Source organism: Schistocerca piceifrons, chromosome 1, assembly GCF_021461385.2.
Source record: "Schistocerca piceifrons isolate TAMUIC-IGC-003096 chromosome 1, iqSchPice1.1, whole genome shotgun sequence".
NCBI lineage: Eukaryota > Metazoa > Arthropoda > Insecta > Orthoptera > Acrididae > Schistocerca > Schistocerca piceifrons.
The window spans coordinates 500587847-500615258 of record NC_060138.1 but is presented as its reverse complement, the minus strand read 5'-3'; the positions used below and the strand labels follow the sequence as shown (position 1 = coordinate 500615258).

The 27412-nt window shown below is 46.1% G+C and overlaps 1 protein-coding gene across 1 annotated transcript in view; it reads left to right on the top strand.

The window, feature by feature from the left end:
* Positions 1–27412, top strand: part of LOC124742107 (dynein axonemal intermediate chain 4) — a 58623-nt gene that overhangs the window by 20032 nt on the left and 11179 nt on the right. The window contains exons 3-5 of the mRNA XM_047248752.1: positions 626–1075; positions 7112–7624; positions 14961–15338. Of these exons, the coding sequence (XP_047104708.1) occupies positions 626–1075; positions 7112–7624; positions 14961–15338 (1341 nt within the window). The remainder of the gene's footprint in view (positions 1–625; positions 1076–7111; positions 7625–14960; positions 15339–27412) is intronic.

Sequence of the window (27412 nt, the reverse complement as noted above, 5' to 3'; positions counted from 1 at the left end):
GTTTAGCATCTTTTATGCCTGTTTTAAAGAGAAAATAAATGTTAGGACACGAAAACTATGGCAACATTCCCAGTCAATTTATGTAGTCCAGTCTCAATTTATATAGTACCACTAGGGTTACCTTTCAATACGCTACGCCTCCACGAACGCTAATTGCTCCAGTTAGCGTCCGTGGAGGTATAGCACCTGCTCAGTTCACATCCACAATCTATCATCACCGTATGGGTCTGAGCCGCGCGAGTGGCCGCACGGTTTGAGGCGCCATTTCACGGACTGGGCGGCCCCTCCCGCCGGAGGTTCGAGTCCTCCCTCGGGCATGGGCACATGTGTGTGTGTGTGTTGTTCTTAGGATAAGTTAGTTTAAGTAGTGTGTAAGTCTAGGGACCGATGACCTCAGCAGTTTGGTCTCTTAGGAATTCACACATATTTGAACATTTTTTACAGGTCTGAAGATGGTCTAAAACAGACCGAAACATGTAAAAAGGTTTATCGCTGTTGTGACTGTTTATATTAAATTTTAGAAAAGTGTTCACCTTTGCCCCCACCTACTCTAATGTCTGCTAGAAGAAAACCAAGTTTTTCGAACGTGTGATGAACTGAGAATGAGAAATGGAAGGGCGTGCAGTACGCAGCAGCTGACAGCGAGGCTGGACGGGCGGGCTGCGGCGACGCGCGCGCTGCGACGCCTGCGCAGGTCGCGCGGGCGGCGGCGGCCCGCGACGCAGCGGGAGGCGCCGAGTCGGTGGCCGCCGCAGCCGACGGGCGGATGGAGGGCCTGCTGCCGGGCGAGGGGGCGGCGGCGGCGGCGGCCAGGCCCCGCGGCCGGCCGTCGCTCACGTCGCGCCGCTCGCAGCTGTCGCGCCGCAGCAGGAGCTCCGAGCAGGAGGCGCAGGCGGACGACACCCGGCCGTCGGCCACGTCTTCCTCCTCCGCTGTGGAGGACGCGCGGCTGCTGGCAGACCACCGCCGACAGCTGGAGGCGATCGCGGCCAAGCCGGCCTTCGCCGCCGCCTGCGCCACCGTCGAGCGCGTGCTGGCCAGCAACGTCTTCCGTGCCCAGCAGAAGATCTTCAAGGTACGCCCGGCTCTCAACAATAAACAGTACGAAGTCCTCCAGACGATCGCTAAAAAAAATTCGTTAAATTTCGGTTACACGATAAATATACACTGATGAGCCAAAACATGATGAACAACCACCTGCTTAATAGCCCTTTGTCCGTATTTGGAACGAAATACATCGCTGATTCTGCGTATCAGCTATTCGACAGTCCGTTGGTGTTGTGGTGGTATGTGGCATTAGATGTCTCCGCACAGGTCATGTAATTATCGTAAATAACGGGCCACTGATTTGCGTGCCCTTTAGTGGCGTCCGATATCAACCCACATGGGTTCCGTAGGATTTACATCAGTCGAATTCGCTGGTCGAGAAATCAACGTAAGTGCACTATAATGCACCTGAAACCACTGTAACACGGTTCTGGCTCCGAGACCAGACTATTATACTGCTGAAGGGCGACATCGCCGTCGGAGAAACATCAACCATGAAGGGATGCAGATGGTTCACAGCTGTCTTCGATTACTACCACAGATCCCATCCACGCCAATGCAGGAGAATATCTCCCATAGCACAGTACTGCTCCCACCAGCATGCATCCGTCGCGCTGCCCGTTTCGAGCCGCCTTTCACTTCGAAGATGCCGTGGAGAAGACCGTCGACCTAGTGTGGCAAAGCCCGAAAAGCTGACATGTTTACGTTGACCGCTATGGTTCAAATGGCTCTCAACACTATGGGACTTAACATCTGAGCTCATCAGTCCCCTAGATTTACAACTACTTAAACCTAACTAACCTAAGGACATCACACACATCCATGGCCGAGGCAGGATTCGAACCTACGACCGTAGCAGTCGCGTGGTTCCGGACTGAAGCGCCTAGAACCGCTCGGTCACCGCGGCCGGCTGACCGTTATGGTTCCGTGCCCACTGCAATCGTAATTGACGATGTCGTTGCGTCAACACTTAGGGTGGGTCTGCTGCGGAGCTCCACGTTCAACAGTGTTCGATGAACGGTGTGCTGCGAAACAATTTTGCAGAGATGCCACTGATCATCATCTATCCTACTTTATAGAGCAGACAAGCTTCCGAACCACACGTTCTGTGCAGAGTCGTGGACGTCCAAACATTTAGATCCTAGTGGTAGTTTCACTGTGCTACCTCTCTCCGTAGATGCTGACGACAGTAGCACGTGAACATTCGATGAGCTTCGCCGTTTTCGAGATACTCGTTCACAGACTGTACGTAATAACAATGCGACCTTTGTCAAAGTCGCTTTTCTGAGTGGTTTCTCCACTTGCAGCCCATATCTTCGCCAGAGTGATCCCCGTTCGTGTTTGCTCCGCCTACATACTTTCGTTATCGCGTCACGTGCCCGCATGGCCACCAAGAGGCATCCACCGTCGTTGTGCGCAGTGGTCATAATGCTTATCAGTGTAAAAATGTCGTGGTATTCCATCCAACTAAATACCTAGACAATACATGTGCAACCTCGTCGTCAACTAGTTTTCCGCTGTGCAGATTATTACCGATAAATGTTACTTGTGATATTCTTTATTGTATCTGACGTCGTACAAAGATAAAATTTAGGAATGAGACTGAGGGAGTAGACCTAACGACGTACGTCTTTTATAACGTACTGTTTTACCTCCATATGATTGCGTATGTTCTTTTTGCTTTTGGAAAGTATTTTAGTTTCCACCAGCTACCAAAATAATTTTATAACTGTATATCCGTTATCACATTTTCATTAATACTGCATATTTATATTTGCAATTGACTATGAAATGAACACACAAGCTCTCTCTCAGTTTCGTCGTCAAATAGTTGCCAGCCGTGCAGGCATATTGTTAATAAAAGTTACTGTCCTATTATTTTCTCTTATACGTGACGTTTTACAGAGATAGGATTTTGTAATATGACTTACGTTGCAGTCCTAACAACATGTTGTCTATTTTAGCCTATTGTTTTGTTTTACCTCCATACGATTACTACGTTCTTTCTGCTTTTTAGAAAATGTTTTTACTTCCTCCTGCAAAACACACACACACACACACACACACACACACATTATATATATATATATATATATATATATATATATATATATATATATATATATTGTTTTACCTCTATACGATTACTACGTTCTTTCTGTTTTTTAGAAAATGTTTTTACTTCCTCCTGCAAAACACACACACACACATTATATATATATATATATATATATAGAGGGTATGGCGAAACTTTCAGGAAACATTCCTCACACACAAATAAAGAAAAGATGTTATGTGGACATGTGTCCGGAAACGCTTAATTTCCATGTTAGAGCTCATTTTAGTTTCGTCAGTATTTACTGTACTTCCTCGATTCACCGCCAGTTGGCCCAATTGAAGGAAGGTAATGTTGACTTCGGTGCTTGTGTTGACATGCGACTCATTGCTCTACAGTACTAGCATGAAGCACATCATTACGTAGCATCAACAGGTTAGTGTTCATCACGAACGTGGTTTTGCAGTCAGTGCAATGTTTACAAATGCGGAGTTGGCAGATGCCCATTTGATGTATGGATTAGCACGGGGCAATAGCCGTGGCGCGGTACGTTTGTATCGAGACAGATTTCCAGAACGAAGGTGTCCCGACAGGAAGACGTTCGAAGCAATTGATCGGCGTCTTAGGGAGCACGGAACATTCCAGCCTATGACTCGCGACTGGGGAAGACCTAGAACGACGCGGACACCTGCAATGGACGAGACAATTCTTCGTGCAGTTGACGATAACCCTAACGTCAGCGTCACAGAAGTTGTTGCTGTACAAGGTAACGTTGACCACGTCACTGTATGGAGAGTGCTACGAGAGAACCAGTTGTTTCCGTACCATGTACAGCGTGTGCAGGCACTATCAGCAGGTGATTGGCCTCCACGGGTACACTTCTGCGAATGGTTCATCCAACAATGTGTCAATCCTCATTTCAGTGCAAATGTCCTCTTTACGGATGAGGTTCCATTCCAACGTGATCAAATTGTAAACTTTTCTCACTCAACATGTGTGGGCCGACGAGAATCCGCACGCAATTGTGCAATCACGTCATCAACACAGATTTTCTGTGACAGTTTGGGCAGACATTGTTGGTGATGTCTTGATTGTGCCCCATGTTCTTCCACCTACGCTCAATGGAGCACGTTATCATGATTTCATACGGGATACTCTACCTGTGCTGCTAGAACATGTGCCTTTACATGTACGACACAACATGTGGTTCATGCACGATGGAGCTCCTGCACATTTCAGTCGAAGTGTTCGTACGCTTCTCAACAACAGGTTCGGTGACCGATGGATTGGTAGAGGCGGACCAATTCCATGGCCTCGCGCTCTCCTGACCTCAACCCCCTTGACTTCCATTTATGGGGGCATTTGGAAACTCTTGTCTACGCAACCCCGGTACCAAATGTAGAGACTCTTCGTGCTCGTATTGTGGACGGCTGTGATACAATACGCCATTCTCCAGGGCTGCGCTGCATTACCGCATCAGGGATTCCATGCGACGGAGGGTGGATGCATGTATCCTCGCTAACGGAGGATTTCCTGTAACAAAGTGTTTGAAGTTACGCTGGTACGTTCTGTTGCTGTGTGTTTCCATTCCATGATTAATGTGATTTGAAGAGAAGTAATAAAATGAGCCCTAATATGGAAAGTAAGCGTTTCCGGACACATGTCCACATAACGTATTTTCTTTCTTTGTGTGTGAGGAATGTTTCCTGAAAGTTTGGCCGTACCTTTTTGTAACACCCTGCATATATATATGTCCAGAGATCAAACATTCATGGGTGCTGGAGAAAAATAAACGCATCAATTTGAGGCAACGGTCACTGTACCGGAAACGTGTGAGTCGAAAGCTATAAGCGAAAACCGTTCTGAGATCTCTAAAATACATGCCTGACGATCTACGAGCACATGTTCATCTTCGCTACTGTGAAACAAATCTCTTTTACTGATTAAGTGCTCATAGCTCTTAAGGTTTGCATTTTAGAGCCCATGTTTACGAGACCTTTTTTCTTGTTTTGGTCCGTACTACCATCTCTGAAAGCAGCCTACTTTACAATCTTAGCGTCATCAGCACCAGTACAGTATTCCACTTTCAGAGATGTGAAAACGATTTTCGCTTATAACTTTCGATTCGCTCTTTTATGTATTATAATTATGACGTGTACGCTAGTTTTCATAAAGTAACATGGTTTACACTTCATAAGCACTATTCGCAGATCACGTGATGGCAACTCTGTTTACCGAAACCAGACATCCTAAATAAAAGTTCTACAAACGCAATCTTAGCTGAGGAGTCTCTCTTCAAGCTGAAAACTTTCAGACCGCCCCTTATCACTCACCATAGGCAAGTTAAACATCTAGCGATTACAATAACGAACAACTTAAACTGAAATGAATACACAGAAAATGTTGCGAATAAAGCGAGCCAAAGACCGCATTTTATTGGTAGAACACTTAGGAGACGCATCAAATCTGCTAAAGAGACTGCTTACACCACGCTTCTCCGCGAGGGATGAAAAAAAATTAAAAACATTGATTGTGGTGACAGTATGGCGTCAATTGTTTTGTTATGACAACCACACGGAATTGTTTACAAAGCGAAAAACGTAAGACTAAATGCCCTCCATTCATTAGACGCACCGCTACCAACGTGTACAATTCAAGCAGCAGCTGACGACATGTAAACTGCACTTTAACCTTCCGAATACAAATAAATTGAATGACTATGAAACAATGAAATAAAACGATGACAGTTAATCTGTCGAGTTATTTCTTACGTTTATTGGCCACTGAGACGTACGTTCCAGTTCCACATATCTTACATTCCGCTTCAAATTCATTTCTCCCTTTCTTGAAAGCTGGCTATTTGCAGGAAAGGACATCAGAGAATGTACACTTTCGTTTAGGCATAGCCAAATACTTTACGTAGCTCACTCGGTTAAAAATTACACTCACAAATGACACGCACGCTACAGGAAGCCAAGCCAATACAAAGCGAAGATAAGAAACGAAAATTTTAAATAATCGATATTTACATTAGCTTACAGGTCGATCAACGATAACATCGACGATCCTGGTGCCACCTACTAACACTGCCTTCGTGCCAATAGTTTAGGTATGAAACTTCCTGGCAAATTAAAACTGTGTACCGGACCGAGACTCGAACTCTGGATCTTTGCCTTTCGCGGGCAAGTGCGCTACCAACTGAGGTACCCAATCACGACTCACGCCCCGTCCCCACATCTTCATTTCTGCCAGTATCCCGTCTCCTACCTTCCAAACTTTACAGAAGCTCTCCTGCGAACCTTGCAGAACTAGCACTCCTGGAAGAAATGATATTGCAGAGACATGGCTTAGCCACAGCCTGGGGGATGTTTCTACAATGAAGTTTTCACTCTACAGCGGAGTGTGCGCTGATATGAAACTTCCTGGCAGATTAAAACTGTGTGTCGGATCGAGACTCGAACTCGGGACCTTTGCCTCTCGCGGGAAACTGCTCTACCGACTGAGCTACCAAGCACGACTCACGCCCCGTCCCCACAGCTTCACTTCTGCCAGTACCTCGTCTCCTCCTTTCTTTCAGGATTGCTAGTTCTGCAAGGTTCACAGGAGAGTTTCTGTAAAGTTTGGAAGGTAGGAGACGAGGTACTGGCAGAAGTGAAGCTGTGGGGACGGTGCGTGAGTCGTGCTTGGGTAGCTCAGTCGGTAGAGCACTTGCCCGCGAAAGGCAAAGGTCCCGAGTTCGAGTCTCGGTCCGGCACACAGTTTTAATCTACTAGGAAGTTTCATATCAGCGCACACTCCGCTGTAGAGTGAACATTTCATTCTGATAGTTAAAGTATTTTAGAAAAGAGCAATAGAACGGGACGAATTGTAAATTTAACTATATTACGCTCAACTTTGCGAAAAAGCCGAACACTGTAAAAATCCGCCCGGACCCCGGACAAAGAGCTGAAAAGGAGGTCATGTCCGGATTAATCCGGACGTGTGGTCATCCTAGCTGCACTCGTGCAGGGCTTGACGGAGGCGGACGCAGAGGGCGGCGGCCCGCGCTTCCGCTACCACGTGCGGCCACTGTGGGTGTTCGAGTGCGAGCGCGCGAGCGGGCGCAGCGTGTCGGCGCTGTGCTGGAGCGCGGCTTGCGGCGACCTGCTGGCCGCGGCCTACGGCAAGTTCCACTACGGCGGCGGCGGCGGCGGCGGCCGGGGGCGCGGCCGCGGCGCCGTCTGCGTGTGGTGCGTCAAGAACCCCGCCGAGCCGGAGCGCGCCTACGGCTTCGGCGCGGAGGTGTCGTCGCTGCGCTTCTGCCCGGCGGCGCCCAACCTGCTGGCCGTCGGCTTCTACGACGGCGCCGTCGCCCTGGTGGACGTGTCCGCCGGCGGCGGCGCCTGCAGGGTGGTGGCGCGCGGCGCGGCGCCGGTGAGGGCCCCCGTCTGGCACGTCGAGTGGCTGCCGCGCCCAGACGCCGAGGAGGGCGAGGATCTGCTCGCCGCCGACCAGGAGGGTCGCATCTCCAGGTTCGCTCTCGTACACCACTAGCATCTTCTGCTGGTACCCGAGTCCATTTCCAGCTAATTACCGAACTCGGTGACAGTTTTGTAGATCCCCAATACCAAAAGACGTAGAGCGTATCTTAACAATGGAAAATTGTACTGAAATGCAGGAGGATCTGCAACGAATTTGACGCATGGTGCAGGGAATGGCAATTGAATCTCAATGTAGACAAGTGTAATGTGTAGCGAATACATAGAAAGAAAGATCCTTTATCATTTAGCTAGAATATAGCAGGTCAGCAACTGGAAGCAGTTAATTCCATAAATTATCTGGGAGTAGGCATTAGGAGTGATTTAAAATGGAATGATCATATTAAGTTGATCGTCGGTAAAGCAGATGCCAGACTGAGATTCATTGGAAGAATCCTAATGAAACGCAATTCGAAAACAAAGGAAGTAGGTTACAGTACACTTGTTTACCCACTGCTTGAATATTGTTCACCAGTGTGAGATCCGTACCAGATAGGGTTGATAGAAGAGATAGAGAAGATCCAACGGAGAGCAGCGCGCTTCGTTACAGGATCATTTAGCAATCGCGAAAGCGTTGCGGAGATGATAGATAAACTCCAGTGGAATACTCTGCAGGAGAGACGCTCAGTAGCTCGGTACGGGCTTTTGTTGAAGTTTCGAGAACATACATTCACCCAGGAGTCTAGCAATATATTGCTCCCTCCTACGAATATCTCGCGAAGACACCATGAGGAGAAAATCAGAGAGATTAGAGCCTACACAGAGGCATACTGACGATCTTTCTTTCCACGAACTATACAATACTGGAATAGAACGGAGAAGCGATAGAGGTACTGAAAGTACCCACGGCCACACACCGTCAGGTGGCTTGCGGAGTATGGATGTGGATGTAGATGTAGATATCTTCTTCATAATTTCATGTATTGAGCCAGTGTTTCCCAACTTTTATGAGACCATTACCCATGAGTGCAGCCCTCATCATTATCAACTTTAACGTGTAAGCAAACTTTAGAATGAAAAATAATTTTCTTTGTTACTTTTAAAATGACTAACACTAAATGATACTTAGTTTTCGTAGGCGTCTTATTAAACCGCAAACTAATGAGTCAATGAGGCAACTGGTATTGCTTATTTCTAACAACCATTTTTATAGAACGATGAAGCAATTCTTAGAGCCTGGTGAATGCTACCTAAAGCCCCTTATCGTAAAACAAAGCCGATTATCCACAGTGAGAAAAGACACTTCTTACCAACCATGCCTCCTCTACGGCTCTGCTCTCCCTAGCGTCACTTGCCTCACTCATACCCTGAACCCCATTTAAAATCAACCACATTAAAATGTGTGCGTTATACTTAGGTATACTGATTGTAAATTACTTGACTGCTGGGCTTCTTACTTCTAGCTTGGACTTCTTCACGGTGCGATTGCTTTGTGTTTGACAATTACCCCTAATAATAATAATAGTAATAATAATACAATGTAGGCGCTACAGCAGTGCAGTACCCATTGCATACATAGCTACTGTTGTGTTGTGCTGTCTGTTAGTTCGTTTACTGCTGCAAAGTGAGTATTGAAGCACTTTTCGGTCTATTGCAGCAACTGCTAAGCTTAGCCAGCCATTTACATGACATATTGAAGGATATGTCTACATCTACATCTACATGAGTACTCTGCAGTTCACACTTAAGTGACTGGCAGAGGGTTCACAGAAAGACTTTCACTTTCTTTCTGTACAGTTCCACTATCGAACAGCCTGCGGGAAAAACGAACACTTAAATCTTTATGTTCCACCTCTGATTTATCTTATTTTATTACAATGATCATTTCTCCCTATATAGGCGGTTGCCAACAAAATATTTTCGCGTTCGGAGGACAAAGTTGGAGATTGATATTTCGTGGCCGGCCACTGTGGCCGAGCGGTTCTAGGGGCTTCAGTCGGAACCGCTCTGCTGCTACGGTCGCAGGTTCGAATCCTGCCTCGGGCATGTATGTGTGTGATGTTCTTAGGTTAGTTAGGTTTAAGTAGTTCTAAGTCTAGGGGACTGATGACCTCAAATGTTAAGTCCCATAGTGCTTCGAGCCATTTTAATTTTGATATTTCGTGAAAGGAACTTACCCGCAACGACCAACGCCTTTGAGAACGATGTCTTTCGCGATGGCACTGACATGTGAAACATTCTCGTTTTTCTTGCCGCGCCAATTCGGGAAAAAATCTCGAGCTTTTGACGATAGTCTTCATCGTCATTGTCAGACTGACTTCACTGCAGCTGTGTTGGCCATATATAGTCCGTGGAAGGCTTGTGATTGATCGGCGATTACGTACTGCTGTCGCAGACAGTTTTAGTGTCTGTGCTAGTGGCGCCACCGCTTCCGTGGGAACGTAAACATTGCAAGGAATGTCGCTGCTGCTTCTCTGCATCGAGCGCTCGTTTCCTCGCACCGCTCAGATAATATCCGCTATCGCGGTTTAAGTTTTCTCGCTCATTCTTATTTCAACAGCCTCCTTAATAACAGAATCCCAATATGTGGACGCATGGGACAAAATTTTTGTTTCATCAGTCAGTTTTTTATGTTTGTTGGTGAGCCTGTGCTCCGCACTTGTCGATTTCTCTAGCTATTTTTAACATGCCATTGGTGTTGCGAACAGTGGACCGATTTTTCGTCCTCCTAAGGAAATTGAGGAGATGATGCGCCCTGTTAATGATGTCTCGACGTCAGGGTCCCTGCAATTTATGACATCCTCTGCGAGTATGGAAGCAGTTATATAGGTCAGACCATACGTACCGTTTCCGACCGCTGTGCAGAACGCCAACGGAGTATGAAAAATAGAGAACTACAGAAATCGGCAATTGCGGAGCACAGATTGCCTGCATTATATTTTCTCATTCTTTATTTACATCGTCATTAGTGGATGTTTCACTTAGGAGGTACTTTGTAATTTTATTTTCATGAAGAGTTCTTAAATATTCTTCTTGTAGAAATGGTTCAGATGGCTCTGAGCACTATGCGACTTAACTTCTGAAGTCATCAGTCACCTAGAACTTAGAACTAATTAAACCTAACTAACCTAAGGACATCACACACATCCATGCCCGAGGCAGGATTCGAACCTGCGACCGTAGCGGTCACGCGGTTCCAGACTGAAGCGCCTTTAACCGCACGGCCACCCGGCCGGCCTTATTGTAGAAGGTACGCCTTGTACACTTCCTCATTTTCTCATTTGTGGTTCGGGTATTTTTCCTTCGTTTTGGAATGACGAGGGTTGGCACTTACATAGTGGCAACTATTTAAAAAAATGGTTCAAATGGCTCTGAGCACTATGGGACTCAACTTCTCAGGTCACTAGTCCCCTAGAACTTAGAACTAATGAAACCTAACTAACCTAAGGACATCACAAACATCCATGCCCGAGGAAGGATTCGAACCTGCGACCGTAGCGGTCTCGCGGTTCCAGACTGCAGCGCCTTGAACCGCACGGCCACTTCGGCCGGCCGGCAACTATTTAGTCACAACCGATACAAAAGAGTTACATGTTTGCACCTGTTACTGGCCTTCAAAGTAGTCACCAGCGTTGTGTAGAACCCGTTGCCAGCGATGTGGAAGTCGTAGTATACCGTTAGCAGAGCCTGTTCTGTTGATGGTGCGAATGGAGCGGTCTACTGCCTATCGAATCTCTGGAACAGTTCTGAAGCGCATGCCACGAAGTAGTTTCTTCATCTTCGGAATCAAATCAAAGTCACAAGGACTTAAGTCTGGGAAGTATGGTGGATGGTACAGTACTTCCCAGACCCATCGGCCGAACAGAGCAGCCACAGCTTGCGCTGCATGCGCCCACGCATTGTCATGCACAATGATGGGTGGGTTGCGCAGAAAGTGTCGCCGCTTCTTTTGCACCATCACAGTCGTACACGAGAATCACCACAACTTTCACAATACTGGGTCTCTGACACATTTTCGACTTTCGCGGCGACCCACAATGACACCATTCGTTGGATTGGCGTTTCAGTTTTATCTCGTACCAATGCTGTGATACGTCGTAAGAAAGCCTCTCCTTCGCGTGGTTTCCTACATCCCAGTAGGTGAATACCGGGCTGGTACCGACGTCCCGCATCAGTTACACGTTTATACATGTAGGTAGTTACGGTACTCAAATTCCTTTCATCATGCGATGGAGGAGGGGGAGGGGGGGGTAAAGGGGTGATGATTGGAAAAGGAATTCGGCCACCCTCTAACACGAAAAATGCCAAATCGAATAATAACCATGCCAATCGCGTCAAGATACAAGATAAAGGCAACAGAGAAAGGAGAAGAAATTACTTGATGATTAAAATTCTGCCGGGTGTAGTATCGCGTCATAGTATAAAATACCTACCGAAGTAAAAGAAATGAAGAGGGCATGGAAGAGAAAGTTCCGGTAGTACACTAACCATATGCAAGGGCGTCAGTGAAAGACTAAGCAACGTCCTCCGCCGACGAAGTTTCAAACCGATTTTCTGCAGCAGCCACAGGATCCACAACATGATACGTTTCAGCAAGGAAGCAGTCAACAAACTAAATACTGCAGGAGCCGGCCGAAGTGGCCGTGCGGTTAAAGGCGCTGCAGTCTGGAACTGCAAGACCGCTACGGTCGCAGGTTCGAATCCTGCCTCGGGCATGGATGTTTGTGCTGTCCTTAGGTTAGTTAGGTTTAACTAGTTCTAAGTTCTAGGGGACTAATGACCTCAGCAGTTGAGTCCCATAGTGCTCAGAGCCATTTTTTTTTAAATACTGCAGGAGTATATGAACCACATTGTGAGTGTGGAACTGCCTACATAGAGGATACAGGGAGACCAGTTAGCGCACGGGTAGCAGATCATGAACGTTATGTGCCATTAGCACAGCATAATGAATCGGCGATAGCGGAACACCAGCGTAACCGCGGACAGCCTATCTTGTTCCAGGAAATCCGTGTGCTGGCGAAAGAGCCGTGGATGCGCAAACGAAAAATTCTACAGGTGATTAAAATTACTTAGCAGCCCTACAACATCAATAGAGGGGACGGCTGCAGCTATCCCAGACCAACAGGCCGCGAGCAGTCTCGTGGCAGAAGCTTCACTGGGTATGGACACGGTAGCCCGAACAAACAGCTAGTAGGGAACTGCTAGTGAATTTACGCGCACACCAGGATGAGAACATGCACTCTATCTTCAGGCCACAAGCGGCCCATCGGGACCATCCGACCGCCGTGTCATCCTCAGCTGAGGATGCAGATAGGAGGGGTGTGTGGTCAGCACAGTGCTCTCCTGGTCGTTATGATGGTTTTTTTTTTGTCCAGAGTTGTGATGGTTTTCTTTGTCCAGAGTCACTACTGTTCGGTCGAGTAGCTCCTCAATTGGCATCACGAGGCTGAGTGCACCCCGAAAATTGGCAACAGCGCATGGCGGCCCAGATGGTCACCCATCCAAATCCCAGCCACGCTCGACAGCGCTTAACTTCGGTGATCTGATGGGAACAGCTGTATCCACTGTGGCAAAGCCGTTGGCAGGAAGAAAACATGCTCACCAGAAACTAAGGCCGATTAGCAGACTGTCGTCAATCACTTACAAGCTGGCTAGCCCACCAGTCACTTCTTTTGTACCCTCTCCCCTTCCGTCATGACTACCCCATTATATTCCAGGGCCAATAAAGTTTCAAAAATATGACATATTGACACCGATCGTCTAAAATGAGTAGAGCCACCTTTCCTCCACAACATCCCCTATGATGACCAACCCTGGTACAATGCCACACCTTCAGAAATACATCCCTCCGTCCCGATACCTACACACACTCTGTAACCTATCCCACGGCAACTTCAAGCAACTCCCTCTCCTAGTCACTGAGATCCACCCTGCTATTTAACCCTCCTACTAACTGTAATGAGAAGTAGCAGACATGAGAACAGCGAGAAACTTAACATCAGGATTGATGGTCACGAAGTCAATGAAGTTCAGGAATTCTGCTACCTAGGCAGTAAAATAACCAATGACGGACGGAGCAAGGAGGACATCAAAAGCAGACTCGCTATGGCAAAAAAGGCATTTCTGGCCAAGAGAAGTCTACTAATATCAAATACCGGCCTTTATTTGAAGAAGAAATTTCTGAGGATGTACATCTCGAGTACAGCATTGTATGGTAGTGAAACATGGACTGTGGGAAAACCGGAACAGAAGAGAATCGAAGCATTTGAGATGTGGTGCTACAGACGAATGTTGAAAATTAGGTGGACTGATAAGGTAAGGAATGAGGAGGTTCTACGCAGAATCGGAGAGGAAAGAAATATGTGGAAAACACTGATAAGGAGACGGGACAGGATGGTAGGACATCTGCTAAGACATGGGGGAATGACTTCCATGCTACTAGAGGGAGCGGTAGAGGGCAAAAACTGTAGTAGGAGACAGAGATTGGAATGCGTCAAGCAAATAATTGAGGACGTAGGTTGCAAGTGCTACTCTGAGATGAAGAGGTTAGCACAGGAAAGGAATTCGTGGCGGGCCGCATCAAACCAGTCAGTAGACTGATGACAAAAAAAAAAAAAAAAAAAAAAAAACTAACTGTAACTCTTCCCAACCTATCGCAATCCACACGAGGACTCCTCTCTCCTCTCCCTCTCTATCCAGCCCCATCACTTTCCTCTTGCAACCCCACTGCCCTACCCATATGACACAGTACTCCTCAACCTGTGTCTTTCTCACCGACTGTATTTCCCACTATCCACCTCAGCTCCTGCCTCTCATTTCCATATTTTTTACTGTCTAACGGACACCTATCTTTCTACCCGCACTTTCCAACCCTAGAACACATTCTCTCTGTCAATATCTCTCGCCTTAGTGCAGGTTCTTCAGTTTTTATGAGAAAGTGCAGCGCTTCATTGTTTAATCAGAAGAATTTCACTTTCCTGAGATGTTTTTAGAATTAAACATATTTCCGTTTTTTTAACTTTCCTCTTTGATTTTTAATTTAAAACAAAACTCAACCCCAAATTTTGTTTATATTTCTCATTGTAAATTTTTTTACTTCGCTTGGCTGAAAAGTGGAGAATTGTACTGCTGACAGACCACCCCCCACCCATACTGGGCGGGGGTATGAGATTACAATAAAGCGAAAAATCTCCACCAAAACCTGTCTTGTCCTGAGGTAGGCCGTTGTGATGCGGTCGGAACGTTGGTTTATGTTTATAATCAAAGATTTTTATACTGTGAGGCAGTACTACACCGAGAAGACTTATGATTGTGACACCGGCCGCGGAAGCCTACGTATTTATGTCGAGGCCGTCTATCGGTAAACTGCTAAGAAGCTTGTACGTTATGTGTTAACGCAGGCCGCTAGCGAGGCTCTGCTGTTCCATCAGCGCGGCGCCGTTGACAGGTACCGGCGCAACGGCGCGCGGCTGGAGCAGACGCAGGTGATGCGCGTGCCTTGGCCAGAGGGCGCCGTGGGCGGCGTCGCGCCTCCCCCCGGCGCGCGGGCGCCGCGACGCCCGGGCGGGGAACCCCCGCCGCCTGGGGAGCCGGTGTCGTGCTTCGCGGCGGCGCTAGTGCTGGCTCTGCGGCCGGACGGCGCGGGCGACTACCTGGTGGGCACCGACGCGGGCTGCGTGCACGTCTGCTCCACGCGCAGCCTGCACCGACACCTCGACCACTTCCGCGCGCACCGCGGGCCCGTCTACTCCCTGCAGTACTCGCCCTTCTGTCCGCAGGTGACTACTGGTCTCCTCTAGCTCTCCTCCTCCTCCTCCTCCTCCTCCTCCTCTTTTCCATTCTTCAGGAGCTTTCCGCTTTGGGAAATCTTACGGACCAAAGCGAAAGAGGTCAGCACGCTTGACTATGGAACGATTTCAGTTCGGAGACTATGACGTACCAGGTGTCCAGAATTTTGGTTTTCTTAACTGAAAACACAACTAGTTCCGGGAAGACATGATCTCATTATCAAGTTCTATGAACAAGGAAAAGGCAGATCATTACTTTCACACACTAACATGCTTATAGTGGAAATACAGAGATGGACAAAAATATGGAAGCAGCAAAAACACAACACATTACCATCCCTTATACAGTGTTGGAAACGTGCTGGCATTCAAAACAGCTTCCAGTCGTCTCAGAATGGGTAGATACAAGCCCTGCAGATTTTGAAGGGACTAGTGGCAAGTTCAGGTAACGATGCTGGAGGTGGATAGAGATCATGCACCCTTCTCTCTAAAGCTGATCACACAGGATCAATAACAATGGAAAATGGAAATGAGCGTTGGCGTCATTGGTCGGGAGGCCCCTTGCGGGGCAGGTCCGGCCGCCGTGGTGCAGGTCTTATTACATTGGACGCCACATTGGGCGACCTGCGCGCCGGGTGGGGACGAAATGGTGATGAAGACAATGCAACACCCAACCCCTGAGCGGAGAAAATTCCCCATCCAGCTGGGAATCGAACCCGGGCCCGTAGGACGGCAATCCGTCACGTTGACCCCTTTTTTTTTTGTAATATCATTTTGTTCGCTGTCGTTCATTGCATCCGTTCGGAGCGGACGTCGCAAGACACCCGTTTTAGTTCGTTGTTGATCCATTAACTCAGTTTTCGTATTAAAGAGGGCAGCTAACCCTCTGACCGAACACGCTAAGCTATCGTGCCGGCGCCACTCAGCTATCGGGGCGGACAATAACAATGAGATCTGGTGATTGTGTTGGCCAGGGGAGATGCGACAATTCATCCTCGTCATGCAATGTAGGCTTTCACGGCCGGTGTTGTCTTCAGTTGAAACTTCCGGGCTGAGAGGCCGTGGTAGATGTATAAAATTTCCACCTAACGTTTCGTCTCCGTCTGCGACAGACATCTTCTGAGGTCGTCTGGCTACTGCCACTGAGGATCCAGGTACTCTCGCATTTATAGAGCGCATAGAGGGCACCACCACCCGTCACGTGATGCCGACGGTATGCCTATCTTTGTAAGGCGTCATCATTCTCGATTAAGAGTAATCGACTGTCGTTCTGCTGGCGCAACATCGACATCCATATTTTGTTCAACTTTAAAACTTCTTCTTTTCTTTTAAAATTATTGTGGTGTTTGTGAATCTCTATTGCTTCTCTATACATGCGCGCATGATAATGGGATGTTCGTTCTAGAACGCGTGTCTCATTAAATTTCATTTCGTGGTTCCCAGCTCGAAAAACATGCACAGCTACGGCCGATTTTTCGATGTGTCCTAAGCGACAGTTGCTTTTATCTTCGCTAAGCGGGTGTTTACACTTCTTTTCGTTGTTCCTATATATACTTGTCCACAACTGCACGGAATTTTGTAGACCCCAAGTGTTGTTCGGGGGTGTCGGACGTCTTTTGCAGTTCTTAAATATTCCTTAATCTTCTTGGTGGATCTGAAGATTGTTTCGGTCCCATACCTGGCCAGAACTTTCCCGATACAGCCCGTGACTTTATTAATGAACGACAGGAAAACTCTTCCAGTAAGTGACCGTTGTTGCTCTTGACTTCTGGCTTCTTTTCTTCTTTCATGGAGGGCTCGATCAGTTTCCTTGCTGGATATCCGCTTTTCATGAAGGCTGACCGTAACTGATTTTATTCATCTTGCAAGTAAGCAGGCTTGCAGATTTTGTTGGCTCTGTCCACCAAGGTTTTCATGACACCTCTTTTTCGCCTAGGATGATGGTTTGATTCCTTGTGGAGGTATCGATCCGTGTGAGTGTTCTTTGTGGCCCAGCATCCCATCCACCCGTTTAATTACCGACACATCCAGGAAATTGAGTTCACCGTTGCTCTTTTTCTCCATCGTAAACTGTATCTTCGGGTTAATACTCTTCAGATGAACCAAGAAGACATCCAGCTCTTCTTCACCATGAGCCCACACAACAAATGTGTAATGAACATAGCGGTACCATTTATCTGGCTTTTTACTCGCAGTCTGCAGCACTCGCTATCCGAAGATCTCCATAAATAAATTGGTAACAGCTGGGCTGAGAGGGCATCCCATCGCCGCCCCGTCGATCTGTTCGTAAAACTCGTTGTTGCACTGGAAATAAGTTGTCGTCAGGCAGTGTTTAAATAAAGCCACTATGTCAGTCAGTCTCCCGTAGACGGAGACGAAACGTTAGGTGGAAATTTTATGCATCGACCACTGCCTCTCAGCCCGGAAGTTTCAACTGAAGAATTCATCGTCGTGTTCGCAAAACAAGTCCTAGACGACGCGATCTGTTTGAATAGGTGCGCCGTCGTCTTGGAACACAATATCACCATTGGGGAATAAATATTGCACAATGGGATGGATCTGATCAGCCAGAATGGTCACATAATGCTTGGCCGTAATGGCACCTTGCAGAGTGACCATGAGACCCGTGGAATACCACGATATGGCTGCCCAAATCATAACCAAACACCCGCCATGTTTCACACTTGGGACGTGAACTCGCCAGAAGTGGCAAACATCGTGAAACAAGACTCATCCGACCGAATGACATTCTTCTATCGTTCTTTAGTCCAGGTTTTATGGCTTCGCCACCATGGTTTCCTGTTACGAGCATTTGATTTTGGAATTCCACCTCGTCCAGCTCCCTTCGAGTTGTTTTGGTACTGAGTACGATAATCAGGTTTGCAGTGACTTTCGCAGCCGTGGTGCTCTTCAATGGCCGTCCGCCACAATCACTCAACACAGACTTTAGTCTATGTTGTGACTTGTCAGGCGAGGTTTTTCCGCTTTTCCTGTTTGCAGTATAACTCCTCGATACGATGCCTCTTCAAACACGAAACACTTCGGCTGCCTTGGTTACGGAAGGACACACCATGCGAACATCAACAATGTACCCTAGTTCCACTTCACTTAGCTCCGACATAATGCACTCACAACTACACAGAACTCTGGTCTGACAACGACTGACACTTGCAATTTGTTGATGACGTTGCGCAGATACCTTTCATGGTCAGATTCAACAGTGAAACCTGCAGGATTGTGTAGCACCTGCATTTATGTTCAATTATGCATTTCTCCCTGTATTTCCATAATTTTTTACCAAATCCCTGCATGCCTACATTGTCCATGTAATATTATGGACGTTGAAAGTATTAAGCCATTAAGCACATTCTAAAATAGCCAGTCAGCAAACAGAGACAGTCAAAGATAAACTGATGTGAGAATCGTCGTGGGATAGCGATATGCACACATACAGATGGCGGTAGCATAGTGTACACAAGATATAAAAGGGCAGTGCACTGGCGGAAGTGCCGTTTGTACTCAGGTGATTCATGTGAAAAGGTTTCCGACGACATTATGACCGATCGTTAGGAATTAACAGACTTTGAACGCGGAACGGTAGTTGGAGTTATACACATGAGAAATTACATTTCGGAAATCTTTAGGGAATTCAATATTCCGAGATCCACAGTGTCAAGAGTGTGCCGAGAATACCACATTTCAGGCATTATCACTCACCACGACCAACGCAGTGGCCGACGGGCTTCACGTAACGACCGAGAGCAGCGGCTTTTGCGTAGAGTTGTCACTGCTAACAGATAAGCAACAATGCTTGAAATAACCGCAGAAATCAATGTGGGGCGTACGAAGAACGTATCGATTAGGAGAGTGCGGCGAAATTTGACGCTAATGGGTTATGGAAGCAGACGACTGACGCGAGTGCCTTTGCTAACCGCGCGCCATCGCCCGTAGCGCCTCTCTTGCGCTCGTGACCATATCGGTTTGACCCTAGATGACTGTAAAATCGTGGCCTTGTTAGATGAGTACCGATTTCAGTTGATAAGACCTGATGGTAGGGTTCGAGTGTGGTGCAGACATAACGAATTCTGGCACCCAAGCTGTCAACAAGTCACTGTGCAAGCTGGTGGCGGTTCCATAATGGTGTGGGCTGTGTTTACATGTAATGGAATGCGTCTTCTGGTCCAAACGAACCGATCATTGATTGGACATGGTTATGTTCGGCTACTTGGAGACCGCTTGGAGCCATTCGTGTATTTCATGTTCCCAAACAATAATTGATTGAATTTTTCTGGGCGACGAAGCGCCTTGTGACTTGGCCCCAGTTGTTGGCGACTGGTTTGAAGAATGTTGTTGTTGTTGTCTTCAGTCCTGAGACTGGTTTGATGCAGCTCTCCATTCTACTCTATCCTGTGCAAGCTTCTTCATCTCCCTGTACTTACTGCAACCTACATCCTTCTGAATCTGCTTAGTGTATTCATCTCTTGGCCTCCCTCTACGATTTTTACCCTCCACGCTGCCCTCCAATGCTCAATTTGTGATCCCTTGATGCCTCAGAACATGTCCTACCAACCGGTCCCTTCTTCTAGTCAAGTTGTGCCACAAACTCCTCTTCTCCCTAATCCTATTCAATACCTCCTCATTAGTTATGTGATCTTCCCATCTAATTTTCAGCAATCTTCTGTAGCACCACATTTCGAAAGCTTCTATTCTCTTCTTGTCCAAACTATTTATCGTCCATGTTTCACTTCCATACATGGCTACACTCCATACAAATACTTTCAGAAACGCCTTCCTCACACTTAAATCTATACCCGATGTTAACAAATTTCTCTTCTTCAGAAACTCTTTCCTTGCCATTGCCAATCTACATTTTATATCGTATCTACTTCGACCATCATCAGTTATTTTGCTCCCCAAATAGTAAAACTCCTTTATTCCTTTAAGTGTCTCATTTCCTAATCTTATACCCTCAACATCACCCGACTTAATTCGACTACATTCCATTATCCTCGTTTTGCTTTTGTTGATGTTCATCTTATATCCTCCTTTCAAGACACTGTCCATTCCGTTCAACAGCTCTTCCAAGTCCTTTGCTGTCTCTGATAGAATTACAATGTCATCGGGGAACCTCAAAGTTTTTATTTCTTCTCCATGGACTTTAATACCTACTCCGAATTTTTCTTTTGTTTCCTTTACTGCTTGCTCAATATACAGATTGAATAACATCGGGGACAGGCTACAACCCTGTCTCACTACCTTCCCAACCGCTGCTTCTCTTTAATGCCCCTCGACTCTTATAACTGCCATCTGCTTTCTGTACAAATTGTAAATAGCTTTTCGCTCCCTGTATTTTACCCCTGCCACCTTTAGAATTTGAAATAGAGTATTCCATTCAACATTGTCAAAAGTTTTCTCTAAGTCTACAAATGCCAGAAATGTAGGTTTGCCTTTCCTTAATCTAGTTTCTAAGATAAGTCGTAGGGTCAGTATTGCCTCACGTGTTCCAACATTTCTGCAGAATCGAAACTGATCTTCGCCGAGGTCGGCTTCTACCAGTTTTTCCATTCGTCTGTAGAGAATTCGCGTTAGTATTTTGCAGCTGTGACTTATTAAACTGATAGTTCGGTAATTTTCACATCTGTCAACACCTGCTTTCTTTGGGATTGGAATTATTATATTCTTCTTGAAGTCTGAGGGTATTTCGCCTGTCTCATACATCTTGCTCACCAGATGGTAGAGCTTTGTCAGGACTGGCTCTCCCGAGGCCGTCAGTAGTTCTAAAGGAATGTTGTCTACTCCCGGGGCCTTGTTTCGACTCAGGTCTTTCAGTGCTCTGTCAAACTCTTCACGCAGTATCGTATCTCCCATTTCATCTTCATCTACATCCTCTTCCATTTCCATAATATTGTCCTCAAGTACATCGCCCTTGTATTGATCCTCTATATACTCCTTCCACCTTTCTGCTTTCCCTTCTTTGCATAGAACTGGGTTTCCATCTGAGCTCTAGATATTCATACAAGTGGCTCTCTTTTCTCCAATGGTCTCTTTAATTTTCCTGTAGGCAGTATCTATCTTACCCCTAGTGAGATAAGCCTCTACATCCTTACATTTGTCCTCTAACCATCCTTGCTTAGTCATTTTACACTTCCTGTCGATCTCATTTTTGAGACGTTTGTATTCCTTTTTGCCTGCTTCATTTACTGCAATTTTATATTTTCTCCTTTCATCAATTAAATTCAATATTTCTTCTTCTGTTACCCAAGGATTTCTACTAGCCCTTGTCTTTTTACCTACATGATCCTCTGCTGCCTTCACTACTTCATCCCTCAGAGCTACCCATTCTTCTTCTACTGTATTTCTTTCCCCCATTCCTGTCAATCGTTCCCTAATGCTCTCCCTGAAACTCTGTACAACATCAGGTTTAGTCAGTTTATCCAGGGCCCATCTCCTTAAATTCCCACGTTTTTGCAGTTTCTTCAGTTTTAATCTACAGTTCATAAACAATAGATTGTGGTCAGAGTCCACATCTGCCTTTGGAAATGTCTTACAATTTAAAACCTGGTTCCTAAATCTCTGCGCCGGCCGTGGTGGCCGAGCGGTTCCAGGCGCTGCAGTCCGGAACCGCGCGACTGCTTCGGTCGCAGGTTCGAATCCTGCCTCGGGCATGGATGTGTGTGATGTCCTTAGGTTAGTTAGGTTTAAGTAGTTCTAAGTTCTAGGGGACTGATGACCTCTGATGTTATGGCCCATAGTGCTCAGAGCCATTTGAAACTAAATCTCTGTCTTGCCATTATACAATCTATCTGATACCTTCTAGTATCTCCAGGATTCTTCCATGTATACAACCTGCTTTTATGATTCTTGAACCAAGTGTTAGCTATGATTAAGTTATGCTCTGTGCAAAATTCTACCAGACGGCTTCGTCTTTCATTTCTCTCCCCCAATCCATATTCACCCACTATGTTTCCTTCTCTCCCTTTTCCTACTCTCGAATTCCAATCACCCATGACTATTAGATTTTCGTCTCCCTTCACTACCTGAATAATTTCTTTTATCTCATCATACATTTCATCAATTTCTTTATCATCTGCAGAGCTAGTTGGCATATAAACTTGTACTACTGTAGTAGGCGTGGGCTTCGTGTCTGTCTTGGCCACAATAATGCGTTCACTATGCTGTTGATAGTAGCTTACCCGCATTCCTATTTTTTATTCATTATTAAAGCAACTCCTGCATTACCCCTATTTGATTTTGTATTTATAACTCTGTATTCACCTGACCAAAAGTCTTGTTCCTCCTGCCACCGAACGTCACTAATTCCCACTATATCTAACTTTAACCTATCCATTTCCCTTTTTAAATTTTCTAACCTACCTGCCCGATTAAGGGATCTGAAATTCCACGCTCCGATCTGTAGAACGCCAGTTTTCTTTCTCCTGATAACGATATCCTCTTGGGTAGTCCCCGCCCGGAGATCCGAATGGGGGACTATTTTACCTCCGGAATATTTTACCCAAGAGGTCGCCATCATCATTTAACCATACAATAAGGCTGCATGCCCTCGGGAAAAATTACGGCTGTAGTTTCCCCTTGCTTTCAGCCGTTCGCAGTACCAGCACAGCAAGGCCGTTTTGGTTAGTGTTGCAAGGCCAGATCAGTCAAGCATCCAGACTGTTGCCCCTGCAACTACTGAAAATGTTGCTGCCCCTCTTCAGGAACCACACGTTTGTCTGGCCTCTTAACAGATACCCCTCCGCTGTGGTTGCACCTACGATACGGCCATCTGTATCGCTGAGGCACGCAAGCCTCCCCACCAACGGCAAGGTCCATGCTTCATGGGGGTAGGAAGAATATTCTGGACAATTCGATCTAATGGTTTGGCCACCCAGATCGCCCGGCTTGAATACCATCGAAAATTTATGGGACGTTATTGAGAGATCAGTTCGTGCACAAAATCATATCCTGGCAACACTTTCACAATAATGGACGGGTGTAGAGGCAGCATGACTCAATATTTCTCCAGGGGGCTTGCAACGAGTCGCTGAGTCCATGCCACGTTCATTTGCTGCACGTCGTCGGGAATAGGAGGTCCGACACCATATTAGAAGGTACTCTGTGACTTTTGTAACGTCAGTGTATAAGATTCTCAAAATACACGTATGATGGCAACTTTTTCTTCTTTTCGTCAGTGATTATCTCGTCTAGGACACACCCTGCTCTACTCAAGTTTTCGCAGTTGTGTGTTTATTTAACTGTGCGGCCTGATACCCTTCCTGTCACTTTAGCTGTCAGATACCTAGGAAGAGAAGTCGTGTGCGCCACCAGTCTGCGATTGTGAAACTTTGGTGTGTGTGTGATCATATTTTAACTGTTGGAATTTCATAAAAAAAACCACATTCAGGCTGGCTGTTGTCGCAGTCACGGTCGTTAATCCGCAAAGTGTATTCGATCCTACTGCAGCTCAGCTTCTCGTCTAATGTTCGCGTCATGTAAGAAGGCCCAGTTTTCAGCCGTTCTGCGCATCCCTCTCCACTAGCCACTGGCGGCTAGTAATATTCATTCTCTTTCCGAGCGGCTAGCAGAGGGTTACAGCCAGAGAGCGAGAATCTCCCTCCTACATGCTGCACTGTTGCCGCACTTCGCGACAACCGAATTATTCATGCAAATATCAGTTTCTTTGTTTCCTTTTATTTCTTACAGCGGTATAGCTGTGAATGTGTATCTTGTAAATGTTTAAGTGCGATTAAAAAAAAGGTCAGGTGAAGGCAACAAACGTGAAGTGCTTCGCAAGCAGGCGAGGCGGGTTATTTACAGCATTTATAACTTTTTCAAACGTGAGTTAAAAGCAGGTCTCTTACTGTTGACATTGGAAAACACAAGAACGGACTCCAGAGCCATGTGGTGTCAGCAAGAGAATTGTAAAGGATAGGGAGGTAGTGATGTTGGGCGGTGGTGTCTGCAGCGTAGTTGACGTTATAACTCGTCCCAAAGGTGTTCCACTGGGTTCAGGTTTGAACTGTGGGCAGGCCAGTCCTTTTCAGGACTGCTTCATGACAGGGTGAAATGTCATGATGATGCAGTCATTGTCTCCGAACTGTTATTCCACTGTTGGCAGTACTCGATGCTGTAAAATGTGTTCGTAGGCTTCCTTATTCAGCGTTTCTTGAGAGTAAAATGTGGACTAAACTCCAACCACGAAAGCACCCCCATATCGTAACACTACCTCCTCTGGACCTCGTTGTTGGCACTACACGTTATGGAAGGTGACGTTCCGCAGGTATTCGCCAAACTCAGGTTCTTCAACACTCGTTTCCAGTTATCCATTATCCAGTGGTGTCGCTCTTTACTCTACCTCAAGTGTTGCATTGTAGTGACTACAGAAATGTGTGGCTCTGAAGAGCTGCTCGACCATTGGACTCCATTGTTATTAATTCCCTATCCACAGCCATTGTGCTAGCTGGACTGCCGATAGCACTTGTGAACTTACGAGTGATTCCTTTTGCTGATTTCATGCAACTTTTTGCAACCGCTCTCCGGTTTTCACGACGGTCCCCGGTATATGAGGTCTGCGTGGCCTTAGTTTAGCTGCGCCATTCCTTCGCTTTTCCACCGTGACAAATACTTTTGAAACACATTATATTTATTGAAATTCCAACATCGAACAAACATTTCTATAAAAATTAATACTAAAAACCCCATTAACACTTTCTTTATTACAAGACTTCGAATCACAAAAAAATCCCCAGTAAATGCTACTTACAGATGGGCTCACACACAGTTATAATATATCGATGCCAATGGATTCGGACACAATTACAATAAAACAAAATACAAAATACATACCACACATTTGTAATAAAACACACTAATCTCTTAATTACAATTTAAAATCAGTTGTATTTTAGTGACTTAGTCATCAGGCTATAAGCAACATCACCAATCTTGGAGAAAACACCCCTTTCTACCACGAAATATTCTGATCGAACAGTATATTGCACTACAGTCAAACAACGAACAACGTGATCTAATGCATGTCCATCAACTAGTTCAAACAATGACCAAATTATATCTTGTCTATATAATACAATTCAGCACCATTCTATTGTTCAAAAGGGTCACTCCCGATAAATCTCAGCCAGCTACAACCCAGTTAATGTGGCTTACCGTATTTTACGGACCGTAAGAGCCACCTTAATTTTTGAGCAGTTTTTTTTAAAATAACATTTTATTATTAGATTCCAAAGCCAGACTAAAAAAATCTTAGTTTATAAAACCGAGCTGACCTTCACAATCCCTAAAAATCGTCATCTAAGCTTTCTTCGTCTTCTTCTTCCTCTTCATCGTTATCGTTGTCCCTTTCATGTATAAGATGGTCCTCACTGCCATCGAGAGCGTGACTTATGCCGCACTTCTCGAAAGATTTAACAATAATGTCTTCTCTCACTCTAGAGGAGAACTGCTTCATCCACTGACACACTTGATTGATTGTTGGTCGCGGGTTCGAGTGCCAGTCGGGGCACACATTTTCAGCTGTCCCCAATGAGGTATATCAACAACACCAGTTGGCAACTGAGAGTTTAGATTAATTATCATTTCTGCCAGACAGAGATAGGTTTCACTCGGCGTCGAATGTATGGTCATTTTTAACACTAGCGGGAATTTTAAATCAAACACTGGACTGTTTACATTAAATTCGAATATAAGACGCACCAAAATTTTGGAGACAATTTTCGAAGAAAATAGTGCGTCTTACAGCCCGTAAAATGCGGTACACAAAGATACTATCGACCCCTATTCAGATGTAATAAACCGCCACAGCATCCGTACGAAAACATCAGTCAACCCGTGCAGCGGCGCCCTCCAATTTGAAAGTCTTGTATGCAAGCGTTCCCCAGTATTGGCCACAACCGGTATACGAAATAACATTAATGTCTGATGGTAACTGCCACTGTCATCGACACGGACCAAGTAACAGCTCAGCATTGGCACGGTGAGCAGCGTCCTGCATGGGAAGCGAGTTGAGTTCTTGGTTGTTCCAAGCCGAAGGGTGGATGTAAGAGCTCCAGAAATGTACCTGATAAGCCGCAGCTGCAACTAGGCGGCACCACAGTCGCGTCACTCACAGTGCCGCGCTGCAGCGAGAGGCACGCGCGGGAATTCAAACCATCGCAACTTGTGATTACTTGCGGGCCGCACAGAATCAGTTGTGATTCGCACAATGAAGGCGCGTAGGGTGTTAGAAAGAATGAGGGACATAAGCGACACATTTGTGTAGTCAATGCTAAGCGACGTTTCCGGTGGTGGACTGTGGATCACTGGATACGAGCGATTTGGAGCAATGGCAATCCGATGGAGTGGTATGGGTTTGGGGAATGTCTGGAGAACTTTACCTCTGATCATGTGTAGTGGCAACAGTGAAGTACAGTACGGTATGAGAACGTATTTTGTTGCAGTGGTCTGGTCCCGTTATTGCGCTCAAAGAAACTCTAAATGTGGATGGATATGAGAAGATTTTACAGCGTTGTGTGGTGCGTGCAGTAGAGGAAGGTTTCGGACAAATCACCCTGTTATAAAACAGTATGTTTCAGGCAACGATTGGTTGGTTGGTTTGTCGAATGGAACCAAACACCGTGGTCATCGGCCCCATACGATTGAGGGAAGAATGAGGAAGGGAGGCGGCCGTGCCCTTTCAAAGGGACCATCCCGGCATTTGCCTGAAGTGATTTACGGAAATCACGTGAGGCAATGGTTTGTGGACAACATGCTTGAAAGGAATAATCTATCGAGAGTCCCGATCTGAAGGAATTGGATCATTTTTGGGATGAGTCGACTTCGCTCGAGACTCCATCGTCCAACTTCGCTATAGTCTATACAAAATTACTTTAGGATTGATAGCTACGACGGAAGTAGTAGAGGGCGTATAGCACTAGCCTGCCGTGAAACAAGCTAATGTTACCCTCTGAGAGGATTTAGAAATTTTGACCGTGCGTGTGTCTAATGGATCAAGGTATCGGACTATAATTTTGAATATGGTGAAATTAACAGAAAAACTAAACAGACTTTAA